This window comes from Stomoxys calcitrans, chromosome 5 (assembly GCF_963082655.1).
Source record: "Stomoxys calcitrans chromosome 5, idStoCalc2.1, whole genome shotgun sequence".
Lineage (NCBI taxonomy): Eukaryota > Metazoa > Arthropoda > Insecta > Diptera > Muscidae > Stomoxys > Stomoxys calcitrans.
In genome coordinates, this window is record NC_081556.1 from 152,450,636 (window position 1) to 152,463,538 (window position 12,903).

Genomic DNA, 12,903 nt, shown 5'->3' on the forward strand with positions numbered 1-12,903 from the left:
ATTATCATTGATTTTAAACTTTGGTCTTTTAAATACCTTGAGGTTGTTGTAGACTGAATCTAAAAGTGATTTCTCATTTAAGGAATTCACATCATTCGGCGACATTTTTATAGTTCGATGAAATGTGTTATTATATATATTAACTAGGTTTTTATATATATCAATCCATTTATAATTTCCACGAAAACTAAACTCTTTCCACATTTTTCCTTTCAGTGTTCTATTAAATCGTTCTATGATTGATGCTTTTAGAGTGCTGTATGTTGAATAATGATTTATATGATTTGTTTGCATAAGTTGAGAAAAATTGTTATTAAAAAACTCCTTTCCATCATCAGTTTGTAAATTTTTGGGTTTTCGACTACTTTGATTGAAAACTTTCTGCATAGCCTTTACTACACTTTGAGCTGTTTTATTTTTTATTGCTTCAACCCAAGCTTTTTTCGAGAATGTATCTATAACGGTTAAAAGATATCGATATCCGCTGTTAAAGTTCACATAACTACCCATTTCAACAAGATCCGCTTGCCACAAATCATCGATACCCTTCATAACCACTCGTCTCCTTCCAAAATTTTTTCGTGCTTGCTTGTGTAGTTCATTAACAATTTCTCTCTTATCCTGGTTAAGCTCCATATTGATGTTGTCGATTGAAGTAAAAATTGTTTTGTTTTGATGTTATATACCCTCTACTATATCTTATTTTTGATTTTAAATATTTAATTAAAATATTTATTTTTTCTAGTATATCCAATACTTTGAAAAAGAAAATCTTCGATGGAATCAAATCGGATATTTATTATTTTTAAAGTATCTTCAATAATTTTTTTCGTATCTTCAATATTATGATTTTTCAAAATATTCAAATTGGTACTCAAGTTGTTGTTAAATTGATCAATCACACTTTTTAGTTTAGTTAAATCACTGTTTATAGCTTCAATATGTTTTTTATTTTCTAGAACAATTTTTTCCACTTCAACCCATTTGAAAATATATTCTTTCATTTTTTCTATATGTATGTCTTCTTTTAGTTTGTTCTGTAATTCTTCGAATCTTCTAAGTATTTCATCTTGCTGATTTTTGATTTTATTTTCGATTTTATCTATTTTTTTTTTCAAAAATATTTTTGTTACAGCATCATCAGGATCAGAGGGAGCACTTAAATTAGTTATTTTCTTCCCATGAAAGTTTAAAGCATTGTTGTGAATAGTAATTCCAAGTGATCTACCTAAACTCAATTTTAGCATTGCATTGTTGACTTGGTTTTTACTTCCGCTCTCTCCAAATTTATTGATTGTATACATTTTTGATTTTTTTATTTAATAATATGTGCTTCTCGCAATTCTTCAACAATTGAAATAATTTCGTTTTTGTGATTGTTGTGACCAACACCTTCAGATGAAAGGAGCAATCTTAATCTGTCAACCAATTCGTTAGGGTCATCCCAATATATATAATTTGGTTTGTGATTGTCTAATGATTTCAAACTCAATCCATTACCTTTGGATATCCTATTTGAATTCACATCAAATAACCGTTTTATTATAAATTGATATTTATAAGCTTGAGTTCCCTTAATTTGTTCTCCTGGTAAATAATTTCTTTTATGAGCATTTGTTTTCATCAAAATATCCTTATATTGATTTAAATCCTTCTTTGTATAATGTTGAGGTTTAATGTGAAACATGAGTTGAAATAGTCCGGGAGACATTTTCCAAATAGATTCCCCAATTTGAATAGAGTTACATCCATTAAATTTTAATTGATTTTTTCCAAAATACATATTTCCATTTGTATCTATATGAAATCCATAAACTTTATCTAATTGTCTATTATCGATAAGTGTTTGTAGAACGTTGGGTAATGAAGATGCTACATTTATGTCTGATAGATTATCACTACTCAATTTTATTCGCTTTCTATCAATATTTAATTGCGTAACAGCTTTTCGTTTATTCAATTTTGATGAGATATCATTATTCAATTTTATACGTTTTCTATCAAGATTTAATTGTGAAACACCTTTCCGTTTATTCAAGTTTAATTGGTTGTTATTAATCAATTTTAAACGTTTTCTATCAGTATTTAATTGTGAGGGTCTTTTTCGTTTATTTATATTTATGATTTTGTTGTTAGTTAATTTTATACGTTTTTTATTAGTATTTAACTGAAATTCACATTTTCGTTTTGAAAATAGATGTGATTTTTTCATCCGCTTATTATCGTTATCGTCAAATAAACTGAGATTGTTATCATTAGATCGTTTTAATTTTTCTCTAAGCTCATTCCGATTCACTCCACATTTTTCTAGTGTATAATCTTTTCTCTTTAAATCAACTGGAATATTATAATTTTTTCTTATCCTTTTATTAGTGTTATTTTCATCTGATGAAAATTTTCGTTTTTGTGAAAATTTCTCTATATCCATCTGTTCTATTTCTGAATTATCTTCTTTATGTGTAGAATTTACTATATTCGGAAATATTGTTGATGAATGTTGATTATTATATCTTTCATTATCATTACTTGAGGTAATATCTCTCATTTGAAGTCCATTGCTAGACATATAGTCATCATCATCATTATAAATGTCTGATATAAAGCTATCATCATCATCATCATCATCCTTATTGTTTTTATCAAGTTTTCCATCGTCTTCATATTGTTTATTATAATCATAAATATTTTTATCATTATATTTATTAGAATACTGATTACTTTCTTTTTTGTTCTCATCTAGTTTTCCTATAATATCCTTCAAAGGTTTGGTTATTGGTTGAAATGTATCTTCTAATAGATTATCCCTATCTATTTGATTAAGTTTAATGTTTTTTAACTTTTCTTTCAATACTGCTCGTGTTTTTACAATTTCCTTCAACAAATTGTGTCTCTTCATGATTGGATAATTTATTTTTTATTTTTTTTTGGTTATGTATCCATCTGCTTCCGATCTGCTTTACATCTGCTACCGATCTGCTTTATATCAGCTACCGATCTGCTTTATATCTGCTACCGATCTGCTTTCTTTCTGTCACCAATCTGCTCTCTATTCTGTTTATAATCTACATTATATCTGTTATCAATCTGATTTATATTATAACTGAATAAAACAATTGAATCCTTTGCGATATCGACCTTTATCAATGGGATCATCCTTGCTCACAATAAGAAATCCATATTTATCTTTCCAACATTCACTACAAAGCTTTAAAAAATCTTTAAATGTCATGTCACCCAAGACATGATCATTATATATATGTTTAATATTCATTTCATCTTGCTTAAATATGATAATCATGTTTGCATTATCACGTATTAAGTGTTTAGGAATCCTTGTATATGTTTGACATAAATAAAAACAATCAATGTGTTTATGTCTTCCCATACAAAAATAATCCCTTATAGTATTTTGTTTATCGCAAATTACATCATCAAATACCATTATAGAATGCATATTTGCTTTGGCTGGACTTATAACTTTTTCATTTTCAGAGAATGTGAATAGGTTTATTCCTTTGATTGGAGTAATCAATTTTTTTAAATATTGATATTTTGGTTGATATAAAGATTTAGAATATATATATATATTCCTGAATTTGAGGCCATTAGGGCTTTCTATGAGACTAATCATAACATTTGTTTTACCACAATTTGATGGGCCTACTATAAGGGCACGTATAGAATTTGGTAATAAAGTACTATGTACAATCCTTTTTTTCTGTGAACAGACATTATCAATGTTTTTCACAGCAATCTGTTTAGTTTGTTCTATTAAACGCATATTGCTAACTAAACTTTTTCAATATAAATTTAAGTATATATATACAAAAACTCTTATTTTCATTTAAATCGTGTACCCTATCACTACATAATCAAAAAAAATTATGGTTATTAATTACAAGATTTATAATAAATGTAAACAGTCTGTTACTGGATTTGGATTGGTAAACAACTTAATTAATAATCTTCCGTTTGAAGTGCATTTACCTGGATATCAATTTTGTGGACCAGGAACTAAGTTAGCACAACGTTTAGCACAAGGAGACAAAGGAATAAATTTATTGGATTCAGCTTGTAGAGAACACGATATTGCATACTCACAAAATAAAGATATTCATTCTCGTCATCAAGCTGATAAAGTTTTAATAGAAAAAGCTTGGCAAAGAGTTAAATCAACAGATAGCAATTGGAAAGAACGAGCAAACGCTTGGTTAGTAACAAACTTACTTAAAGCAAAAGTTAAATTCGGACTCGGTATGACAACAAAAAGAAAAATGAAGAAAAAGCAATGTAAGCAAAAATTATTTGCATCGACAGTTAAGAATACTTTAAAAGTATTAAAAGATAAGAAACCTAACAATATATATGATGCTGTAAAAATTGCAAAAAACGTTGTACATTCAAGTTTTAAAAATAAAAAGAAGAGTAATATTGGTGTACCAAGAGTCATTCGAGTACCAAAAATTGGTGGATTTCTACCAATAGTTCCAATTTTAACTGCGTTATCAGCCCTTGGAGGTTTAGCAACTGGAGGATCGGCTATTGTAAAAGCAGTTAAGGATATCAAAAATGGGAAAGAACAATTAGCTGAAGCTACTCGTCATAACAGATATATGGAATCAATTGCTATGGGAAAAGGATTATATCTTAAACCTTATAAAAAAGGATATGGACTTTACTATAAACCAGCTCCAAAAAACTTCTAAGTAGATTACCCAATCGACCATTGACGGATATCGATTTGGTTAAGTACTGCAAGCCATTGAAACACTTTAGAGGGGTTTTTATGCGTGACTCATTACCAAACAAACCACTACGACAAGAATGTGGAATAGTTAATTTAGATACAACTAATGGGCCAGGAACACATTGGGTTGCCTATTACAAAAATTACAACTATAAGGAATATTTTGATAGTTTTGGTAATTTACAACCACCGTTGGAAATTATTAATTATTTAAAACCACCTATCGAATACAATTATAAACAAAAACAAAAATTTAATACTTACAATTGTGGTCATTTATGTATACAATTTCTCTTTAATAAATATAATATCTTGTGAAAAAAACAAAACAAACAAAACCATTTTTTTCTTTTAATTATTTTTTTATTTTATAGTGTCCCCAAGCATAGGTGTCAACACCATTTTCTCTTATAAATCTCTTATCATCTAAATAATTTAAAACTAATTTATGTATATGTTGTGTGTACAATTGATGAATTTTTGATCTAAAAACATACATAGAATCATAATAATTAATTTGTTCAAAAAGACATTTTTTAAAATCGTTGGTTGAAAGTTTTGCTGTAACACAATGTTTTACACCTTTTATTTTCTTTATTTCTTCATCTACTTTATCAATCTTAATTGAATACATTTTTGAACGTAAACCTATCTAATTTATGTTTAAAATTCTTAAATTTAAGTATTTTATCTTTATCTGATGGCATTGTTGTCACCATCTTTTTACACTCACGTTTGTGTTTCTCTAGTCTACTACTTGAAGAAACATGAGTTAAGCAGGTGTTACAAAAATGAATCCTATTTTTACTCTTTGTTATAGAACTTCGCAACAATCTAAAAATATATATATTTTTTTAATAAATTAGTATTGTATTGTAATCAAAATAATATCTTATTATTTTTACCTTGATATATTTTTTATCCAGATGTAATGAAATTTATCATCCTCTTCTATTAGGAGAAGATTGATGTGAGTTGATTTCTCAGCTTCTGTAAAATAGTAAGGACCTATAATCTTAGCATCCTCTAAACCGAACACATTTATACTTATATCAGGATTCTGCAACTCAAAGACTCTGATTTTATTTATGGTAAGGGGAAATTCCATGTTTTCAAAATTTAATATTATATTATTTTCCAATGTTATAATGTGTGCCTTAATGTCCGTTACTTTGTAGTTGCTACATTTATGTGGTTTCTTTTCCTTTGGAAGTGGATTTAATGCTGATATTATTGCCCATTTAAAACAATAGACATCATTGTTTTGCACATTGATGCAAGCCTTTTTATTCCTTATTTTGGGAGGAAGATTTATGTATTGAGATCCTCTCAAACATGTATATTTGTTGATGTTGATCTCTAGATGTTTTATTTCGATTAAAGTCCATCCACTATCTCGTTCTTGGAATTCACTCATTTTTTTAATTATTTCATTACAATTTTCAATATAATGATTTAAAATTTCTTCCAGTGTACTTGAGGGAGATAGTACCAACATTTTTGTGTGATGTGTAAATAAACTAATTTCATCTTCCGCTTTCTCTTTCATCAAAATATAATTACAATGTAGTGTACAATTATATTTAATAGATTCATGCTTTTGCAACGCCTTTTGAATTATATTGATTACTTTTTCTTGAATTGATTTGAAAAAGTTTTCGGGTATCAAGTTATTGATCTCACTATTTTTTATTTTATAACTTTCTATTCGATTTTGAAAGCTAGATCCAAAGCAAGACACATCCTTATCTAACCATTTTACACACTTATCGATGTGTGTGTTAGTGCTGATATGATTCTTCCACTGATTTTTTGGAATAGCTAAATTGCAATTTTCACAGTATACCGTTTTTTCCTCTTTTTTTTCATTGTGGTCCATTGACTTCATATGCTTTAAAAGCTCTGGATAAGTACTAAAATTCTGATTACATTTCACACACTCAATTGAATGTTGTAAACGCAAATGACGATTCAAAGATTGATTATGTTCGTAAGTTTTCTCACAAATATTACATACAAATTCTCTCATTTTTATAACAATAATTTTGAATTTGATTAAATAAATGATTTTTAATATAATGATTACAATATGAAACCGTTTGCCCTTTTTATACGAAAACAAATATAATTTTTTACTCTTGTTCTTCCTGGGAAAAAATAGAACTACACTGACCACAATTATTTCATCACACTCCAGTGTGGTGGTCACACAACATTCAACATTAATCATAAACTCTCACACTCAAACCAAACTATAGCCTGCGGTCAGCAATCTACATCACCCACCCTCCAACACTAGTTGAAGTTGGGCGATGAGTCATCATCGAAATCTGCCACTGCGCCCTGCGATCTGCGCCCTGCGATCTGCGCCCTGCGATCTGCGCCCTGCGATCTGCGCCCTGCGATCTGCACCCTAATGTCCGTCCACACATTTCAACCGGCGGCCCGTATGTGCTCATACCCCCCTGCGGTCGCCACCTGCGCTACGATCGGCTGCGGTTGCGGTCGGGTGGGGTTATGACGTCATCAATGGGGTGGGGTGGGCTGCGGTTATGACGTCATCAATGGGGTGGGGTGGGGTTTGCGGTTTGGGGTGGGGTGGGGTTTGGGGTGGGGTGGGGTTATGACGTCATCGATGACTCATACTCTCGATACTCAAAGTTCCAAAACCCTCTTATATATACTACTTGGCAGCTATATCAAAACATAAACCGATTTGAACTAAACTTATCGCAGTTGTTGGAAGTGATACCAAAACACCACTTGCAAAATTTCAGTCGAATTGGTCGAGAATTGAGCCCTCTAGAGGCTCAAGAAATCAAGACCCATGTTTTGATATAGCTGCTATATAAACCGATCCGCCGATTTAGAGCCTTAGGCCAATAAAGCCACATTTATTAACCGATTTTGGTGTAATTTGGGACAGTGAGTTGTATGAGGCCCCTTGACATCTTTTTTCAATTTGGCACAGATCGGTCCAGATTTAGATATAGCTGCCATATAGACCGATCTCTCGATTTATGGTTTTTGACCGTTAAAAGCCACGTTTATTATCCGATTTTGGTGAAATTTGGGACAGTGAGTTGTGTGACATCTTTCTTTTGTTTGGCTCAGATCGGTCTAGATTTGGATATAGCTGCCATATAGACCGATCCCCCGGTTTAGGGTCTTAGACCCATTGAATCCATATTTATTGTCCGATTTCGCCGAAATTTGGGACAGTGAGTTGTGTGGGGCCCTTTGACATTCTTCTTAAATTTGGTTCCGTTCGGCTGAGATGTGGATATAGCCGCCATATAGACCGATCTCTCGATTTAAGGTCTTGGGCTCATAAAAGGCGCATTTATTGTCCGATTTTGCCGAAATTTGGGACAATGAGTTGTGTTAGGCCCTTCAACATTCTTCTTAAATTTGGTTCAGTTCGGCTCAGATGTGGATATAGCCGCCATATAGACCGATCTCTCGATTTAAGGTTTTGGGCTCATAAAAAGCGCATTTATTGTCCGATTTGGCCAAAATTTCTTACATTGAGTAACGTTAGGCCCTCCGACATCTTCCTTCAGTTTGGCTCAGATCGGCCCAGATTTGAATATGGACCGATCCGTCGATTTGGGGTCTTAGGCCCATAAAATCCACATTTATTTTCCGATTTTGCTGGAATTTGGGACATTGAGTTGTGTTGGGCCCTTCGAAATCTTCCTTCAGTTTGGCCCACATCGGCTCAGATTTGGATATAGCTGCCGTATAGACCAGTCTCTTGATTTAAGTTCTTGAACCCATAAAAGGCGCAATTATTGTCCGATTTCACCGAAATTTGGAATAATGGGTTGTGTTAGGTCCTTCAACACATTTCTTCAATTTGGCGTAGATCGGTCCAGATTTCGATACAGCTTCCATATAGACCGATCTCTCAGTTTAAGATTTTGGGGCCATAAAAGGCGCGTTTGTTGTCTGATGTCGCCGAAATTTGGGACAGTGAGTTGTGTTAGGCCCCTTGTTATATTTCTCCTATTTGGCCTGGATCGGTCCAGATTTGGACATGGCTGCCATATAGACCGATATCACGATTTAAAGTCTTGGCCCCATTAAAGGGGCATTGGTGTCCGATTTAGTCGAAATTTCGGACAGTGAGTTGTGTTAGGCTGTTCGACATCCCTTTTCAATTTGAGCCAGATCGGCTCAGATTTGCATATAGCTGCCATATAGACCGATCTCTCGTTTTAAAGTCTTGGCGCCATAAAAGGCACATTTATAATCCGGTTTCGCTGAAATTTGACACAGTGACTTTTGTTAGGCTTTTCGACATCCCTATGGTGTATGCTTCAGATCGGTCTATATTCGGATATGGCTACCAAATGACCAATATTTGTTCTACAAAATTGAACAATGACTTGAACTTATTAGACCACTCAATATCCGTGACGAATTTGGTCCAAATCGGACCAAATTTCAATATATCTGCTATTGGGGCATAAATTATGCATTTTTCGCCGGATTGTGACGAAAGGTGGTGTACATATATACCCGAGTTGGTGGGTATCCAACGTTCGGCCCGGGCGAACTTAACACCTTTTTACTTGTTTTATTCTCACCAATAGAGGGGATTATTCTTACTTCGTCATTTCTTTTGTCTCTTTTATCTATATTTATCTGAGACTCCATTAGGTATATCTAGTTTGGATCCCCTTGGCAATCCAACTCGATTTGACACATCTGTCTTACAGAGATAGATTTAGTTTAATGTGTCGCTCAGATTTCCAGAATTGCCCGGTGTTGCAGTAGGTGTGGTTCTCAAGCTCCTATGCTACAACATCATGTTCTATGCATAATGCTTATGTGCCCATGAACATTCCATTAAGGAGCCCGAGCAAACTTCTCACGTACCAGTTAGTGCTGTCAGATTCAAGTTTAAGCTCAATTATTAAGAGCCTCCTCTTTATATCCGAGTGCGAACAGTACGAGCGGCTTGTCGAAGTGTGATATCTTATTGTGAACAAGTTTTACCTGGCTGCCATACCAAATGGTACACAGCTCACTTATGTCGCTACCATTAAGAGAAGATAACCACAGCTGACAATTATTCTGATGTTTTTTGGCCAGGATTCGAACCCAGGCGTTTAGCGTAATAAGCGGACGTCCTAACCACTGCGCTATGGTGGCCTCTATGCAAAATGCAAATTGTGCCCATGAACATTCCACTAAGGAACGGGGGCAAACTTCTCACATATCAATGAGTGCAGTCCGATTCAAGTTTAAGCTCAATAATAAATGGCCTCCTTTTTATAGCTGAGTCCGAACGACGTGCCGCAGTACGACACCTCTTTGGTGAGAGGTTTTACATGGCATAGTACCTCACAAATGTTGCCAGCATTAGGAGGGGAAAACCACCGCTGAAAATTTTTGGTCTGATGGTTTCGTTAGGATTCGAACCCAGTCGTTTAGCGTCATAGGCGGACATGCTAACCTAAGGTGGCCTCCACGGTGCCCTCTATGACTTTGTGAAAATTTACTTTTGTTGCACTTCTGCTCTACCGCCGCCCACCATACCCCTGTGGACCATATATGTATTCTGTTTTCTGTGCCCAGCACCCTGCCAGTATGCTCCTTAATGATGCCTTTTCAGTTAAGTTTCCTATTCTAAGAATATTAAAATTGCTCTGTTGATTTTCGATTTTCGTTTTCTTCAAGTCTGTCGTGATGTGCCCATTTAAAATAATACCAAATAACACGTGTTTTCAATTTTTTTCGCTTCGAAACTCATCTCCCCTAAAAATGAACCCAAAGCATTTGTTGGTAAACAAAATAATTTGTAAATCGTAAAATTGTTTTTTTATTGCCAATTTCCCTCAATTCGCTACAGTTGATATCCATCATTCTTTCATTGGTAAGTTAAGTTGCCGTGCTTTTCTTCGCGTCACACATACAACTTCAAAGGCGGCATAAATCGCCGATACGCACTACAACGCCAAGCGACTTGGTGAGGTGACCCTTGCCAATAACAATTGAAGGTTAGAGGCATCTTCATTCCATGTCAGTCAATTGGTGGCCTTCATGGACAGTATATGGATATATTCTTTGTTTTTGTTTTTTATTGTACTTCCGACATTTGATGTTGAGTGCTTTTCCTACTCGAAATCTAATTCTGATTCTGAAAATGTTTTATGATTTTGTGCGTGCTCCAATAATCTTGGAAAGCATGAGGCGGCGAAACATTGAAAATGGCCAAACTAATGCCAAAGTTTGGTTTGGTTTGTTTGTTTGGCTGGGGCTTTTCCTTGCTGGGCCTATCTGTCTGTCTCCGAAAGCTATTGGAGCTTCGGTTTTGTTGTTTTTGCATTTTGTTACTTACAAAGCCACTGAGCCATGAATCACTTTCACGCTTGGCACAAATGCCCCAACAAATTTGGAGAAAAAGTACTCCTCTATCTGCTTACAAAATAAAAAGGCTAACAACTTTTTTATGACATTCGCCAATGTCTTCATCATCGCCATCATTGACTTTTGTCATTTAGGCCGCTTGTCGGCTTGTCCGTTGCCATATAATTATGCGTGTGTGTGTGTGTGTGTGTGTGTCATTGGGAAATTATTCGTTAGTCGCGCCGATTCAACATTTCAGGCCTAGACTTTGTGGCACTCGCCAATGTGGTGAGGGCATCATTTCCCAGTCCGTTTGTGTTTGGGGGTTGCCCACAAATTCTGAGTTCAAGGCAAAGTGAAGTTATTTGTAATTTTTGGTACTCTTTCGTTTTTTTCTTGGGGTGGGCAAAGTACCATACGCGATAAGTGAAGTCTGTTGTAAAGGGCAGTAATTTTTTTTGCTCTGTTTGTTTGCCTTGACATTACAGCCTTTGACATTAAAGCGTATGCGTAATATTTATTTGGTAATAAATACCAATCATACGTCACCCTGACTTCTCTTAAGCGAATCTCTCATCTTAACTGGGAATGATTGTAAGTTTCTGATTTCCTTTAAATATTGGGTAAATAAATATATTCGCGGGATTTTGATAACAGACGTCACTAACAGAAAGTCATTTTGTTAGTAGTTGAATGTGTCTTAACCGTAGGCTGACAAATCATCATTAGGTAGAAATAAATGGTATAAGTGTTTATTTTTTGTATGAAAAGGTAACTCAATATGTCATTGACGAGTTAACTCGTCACACCCATATAAAGGGTGTGTATAAAATTAGATTCATTGGCAATTTTCTCAGTAAACTGAGCTGTTGTCCCACACCGCTTCGATATGCATATTGGATCTGTTTTTTTTATACCCTCCGCCATGGGATGGGAGTATACTAATATCCTCATTTGTAACACATCGAAATATGGGTCTTAGACCCTATAAATTATATATATTCTTGATCATGATGACATTTTAAGCCGATCTAGCTATTGGGGAGGCACTCACGACTCACGACGAGACTCTCAGGACTCACGAAAAAATCACGAAACACGGTTAAAACCAGTAAGGAAAGGCAAAAGTCGGGTGGATTGCCGAATTTATAATTGTAGGGTAGGTGTAGGGTATTATATAGTCGGCTCCGCTCGACTTTTGTCTTTCTCCGCTCGACTTTTGTCGTGTCTCTTGAATAGTGAGAGTTGTGTGAGTGTCTCGTGTGTCGTGATTAGTGGCGTGAGCACGAAGAATTTTTATTCAACCACGGTCACGCTCAATCACGTGATTGGATTTGGATATCATTTATGAATCACGTGACTCACGCGTGATATATGCATGGCACGACTCACGAACTCACGTGCACACCTCTACTAGTTATGTTCGTCCGTCTGTCCGTCCATCCGTCTCAGCGTCTGTGGAAAGCAAGCTAACTTTCGAAGGAGTAAAGCTTAGAGCTTTAAATATTGCACACATACTTCCTGTTAGTGTAGGTCAGTCGGGATTCTTAATAGGCAATATTGGTAATTGACAGAACTCTGGTTTTGCCATCAGGGAGATAATGATATACAGATGGATCAAAGCCAGAGGACAGAGAGGGCCTGGGCCTGGGCCAGGGACTGAGACCTGTTTTCGACTGGAAGGGGGTATAGTAATGTAGTCATTCCGTTTGTTAAACTTCGAAATATTGATCCGCCAATCTATACAGTATATCTTCTTGATCGTTTTGACATTCAAAGTCGATCTGGCAATGTCCGTC

General features: G+C 34.6%; 2 protein-coding genes across 4 annotated transcripts; both read right to left on the reverse strand.

Annotated features, from left to right (window-relative positions):
- Positions 1-1,315: 1,315 nt before the first annotated feature.
- On the reverse strand, positions 1,316-3,857 carry LOC131997750 (MATH and LRR domain-containing protein PFE0570w-like). 2 transcript variants are annotated; one of them, XM_059369251.1, is made up of 2 exons: positions 3,136-3,857; positions 1,316-3,062 (listed from the first exon to the last, which is right to left on the reverse strand). In XM_059369251.1, exon 2 carries the CDS (start codon positions 2,894-2,896, stop codon positions 1,316-1,318), a length of 1,581 nt encoding a protein of 526 aa, XP_059225234.1. In that variant the 5' UTR covers positions 2,897-3,062; positions 3,136-3,857. The 2 variants fall into 2 exon arrangements, with proteins under 2 accessions (XP_059225234.1, XP_059225233.1); XM_059369250.1 differs by having other exon boundaries at positions 1,316-3,073.
- Positions 3,858-4,446: 589 nt separating this feature from the next.
- Positions 4,447-7,212, reverse strand: LOC131997752 (uncharacterized). 2 transcript variants are annotated; one of them, XM_059369253.1, is made up of 3 exons: positions 5,653-7,212; positions 5,481-5,581; positions 4,447-5,232 (listed from the first exon to the last, which is right to left on the reverse strand). In XM_059369253.1, the coding sequence occupies exons 1-3, from the start codon at positions 6,975-6,977 to the stop codon at positions 5,189-5,191; spliced, it is 1,470 nt and encodes a 489-aa protein (XP_059225236.1). In that variant the 5' UTR covers positions 6,978-7,212; the 3' UTR covers positions 4,447-5,188. The 2 variants fall into 2 exon arrangements, with proteins under 2 accessions (XP_059225236.1, XP_059225235.1); XM_059369252.1 differs by having other exon boundaries at positions 4,447-5,581.
- Positions 7,213-12,903: the final 5,691 nt, after the last annotated feature.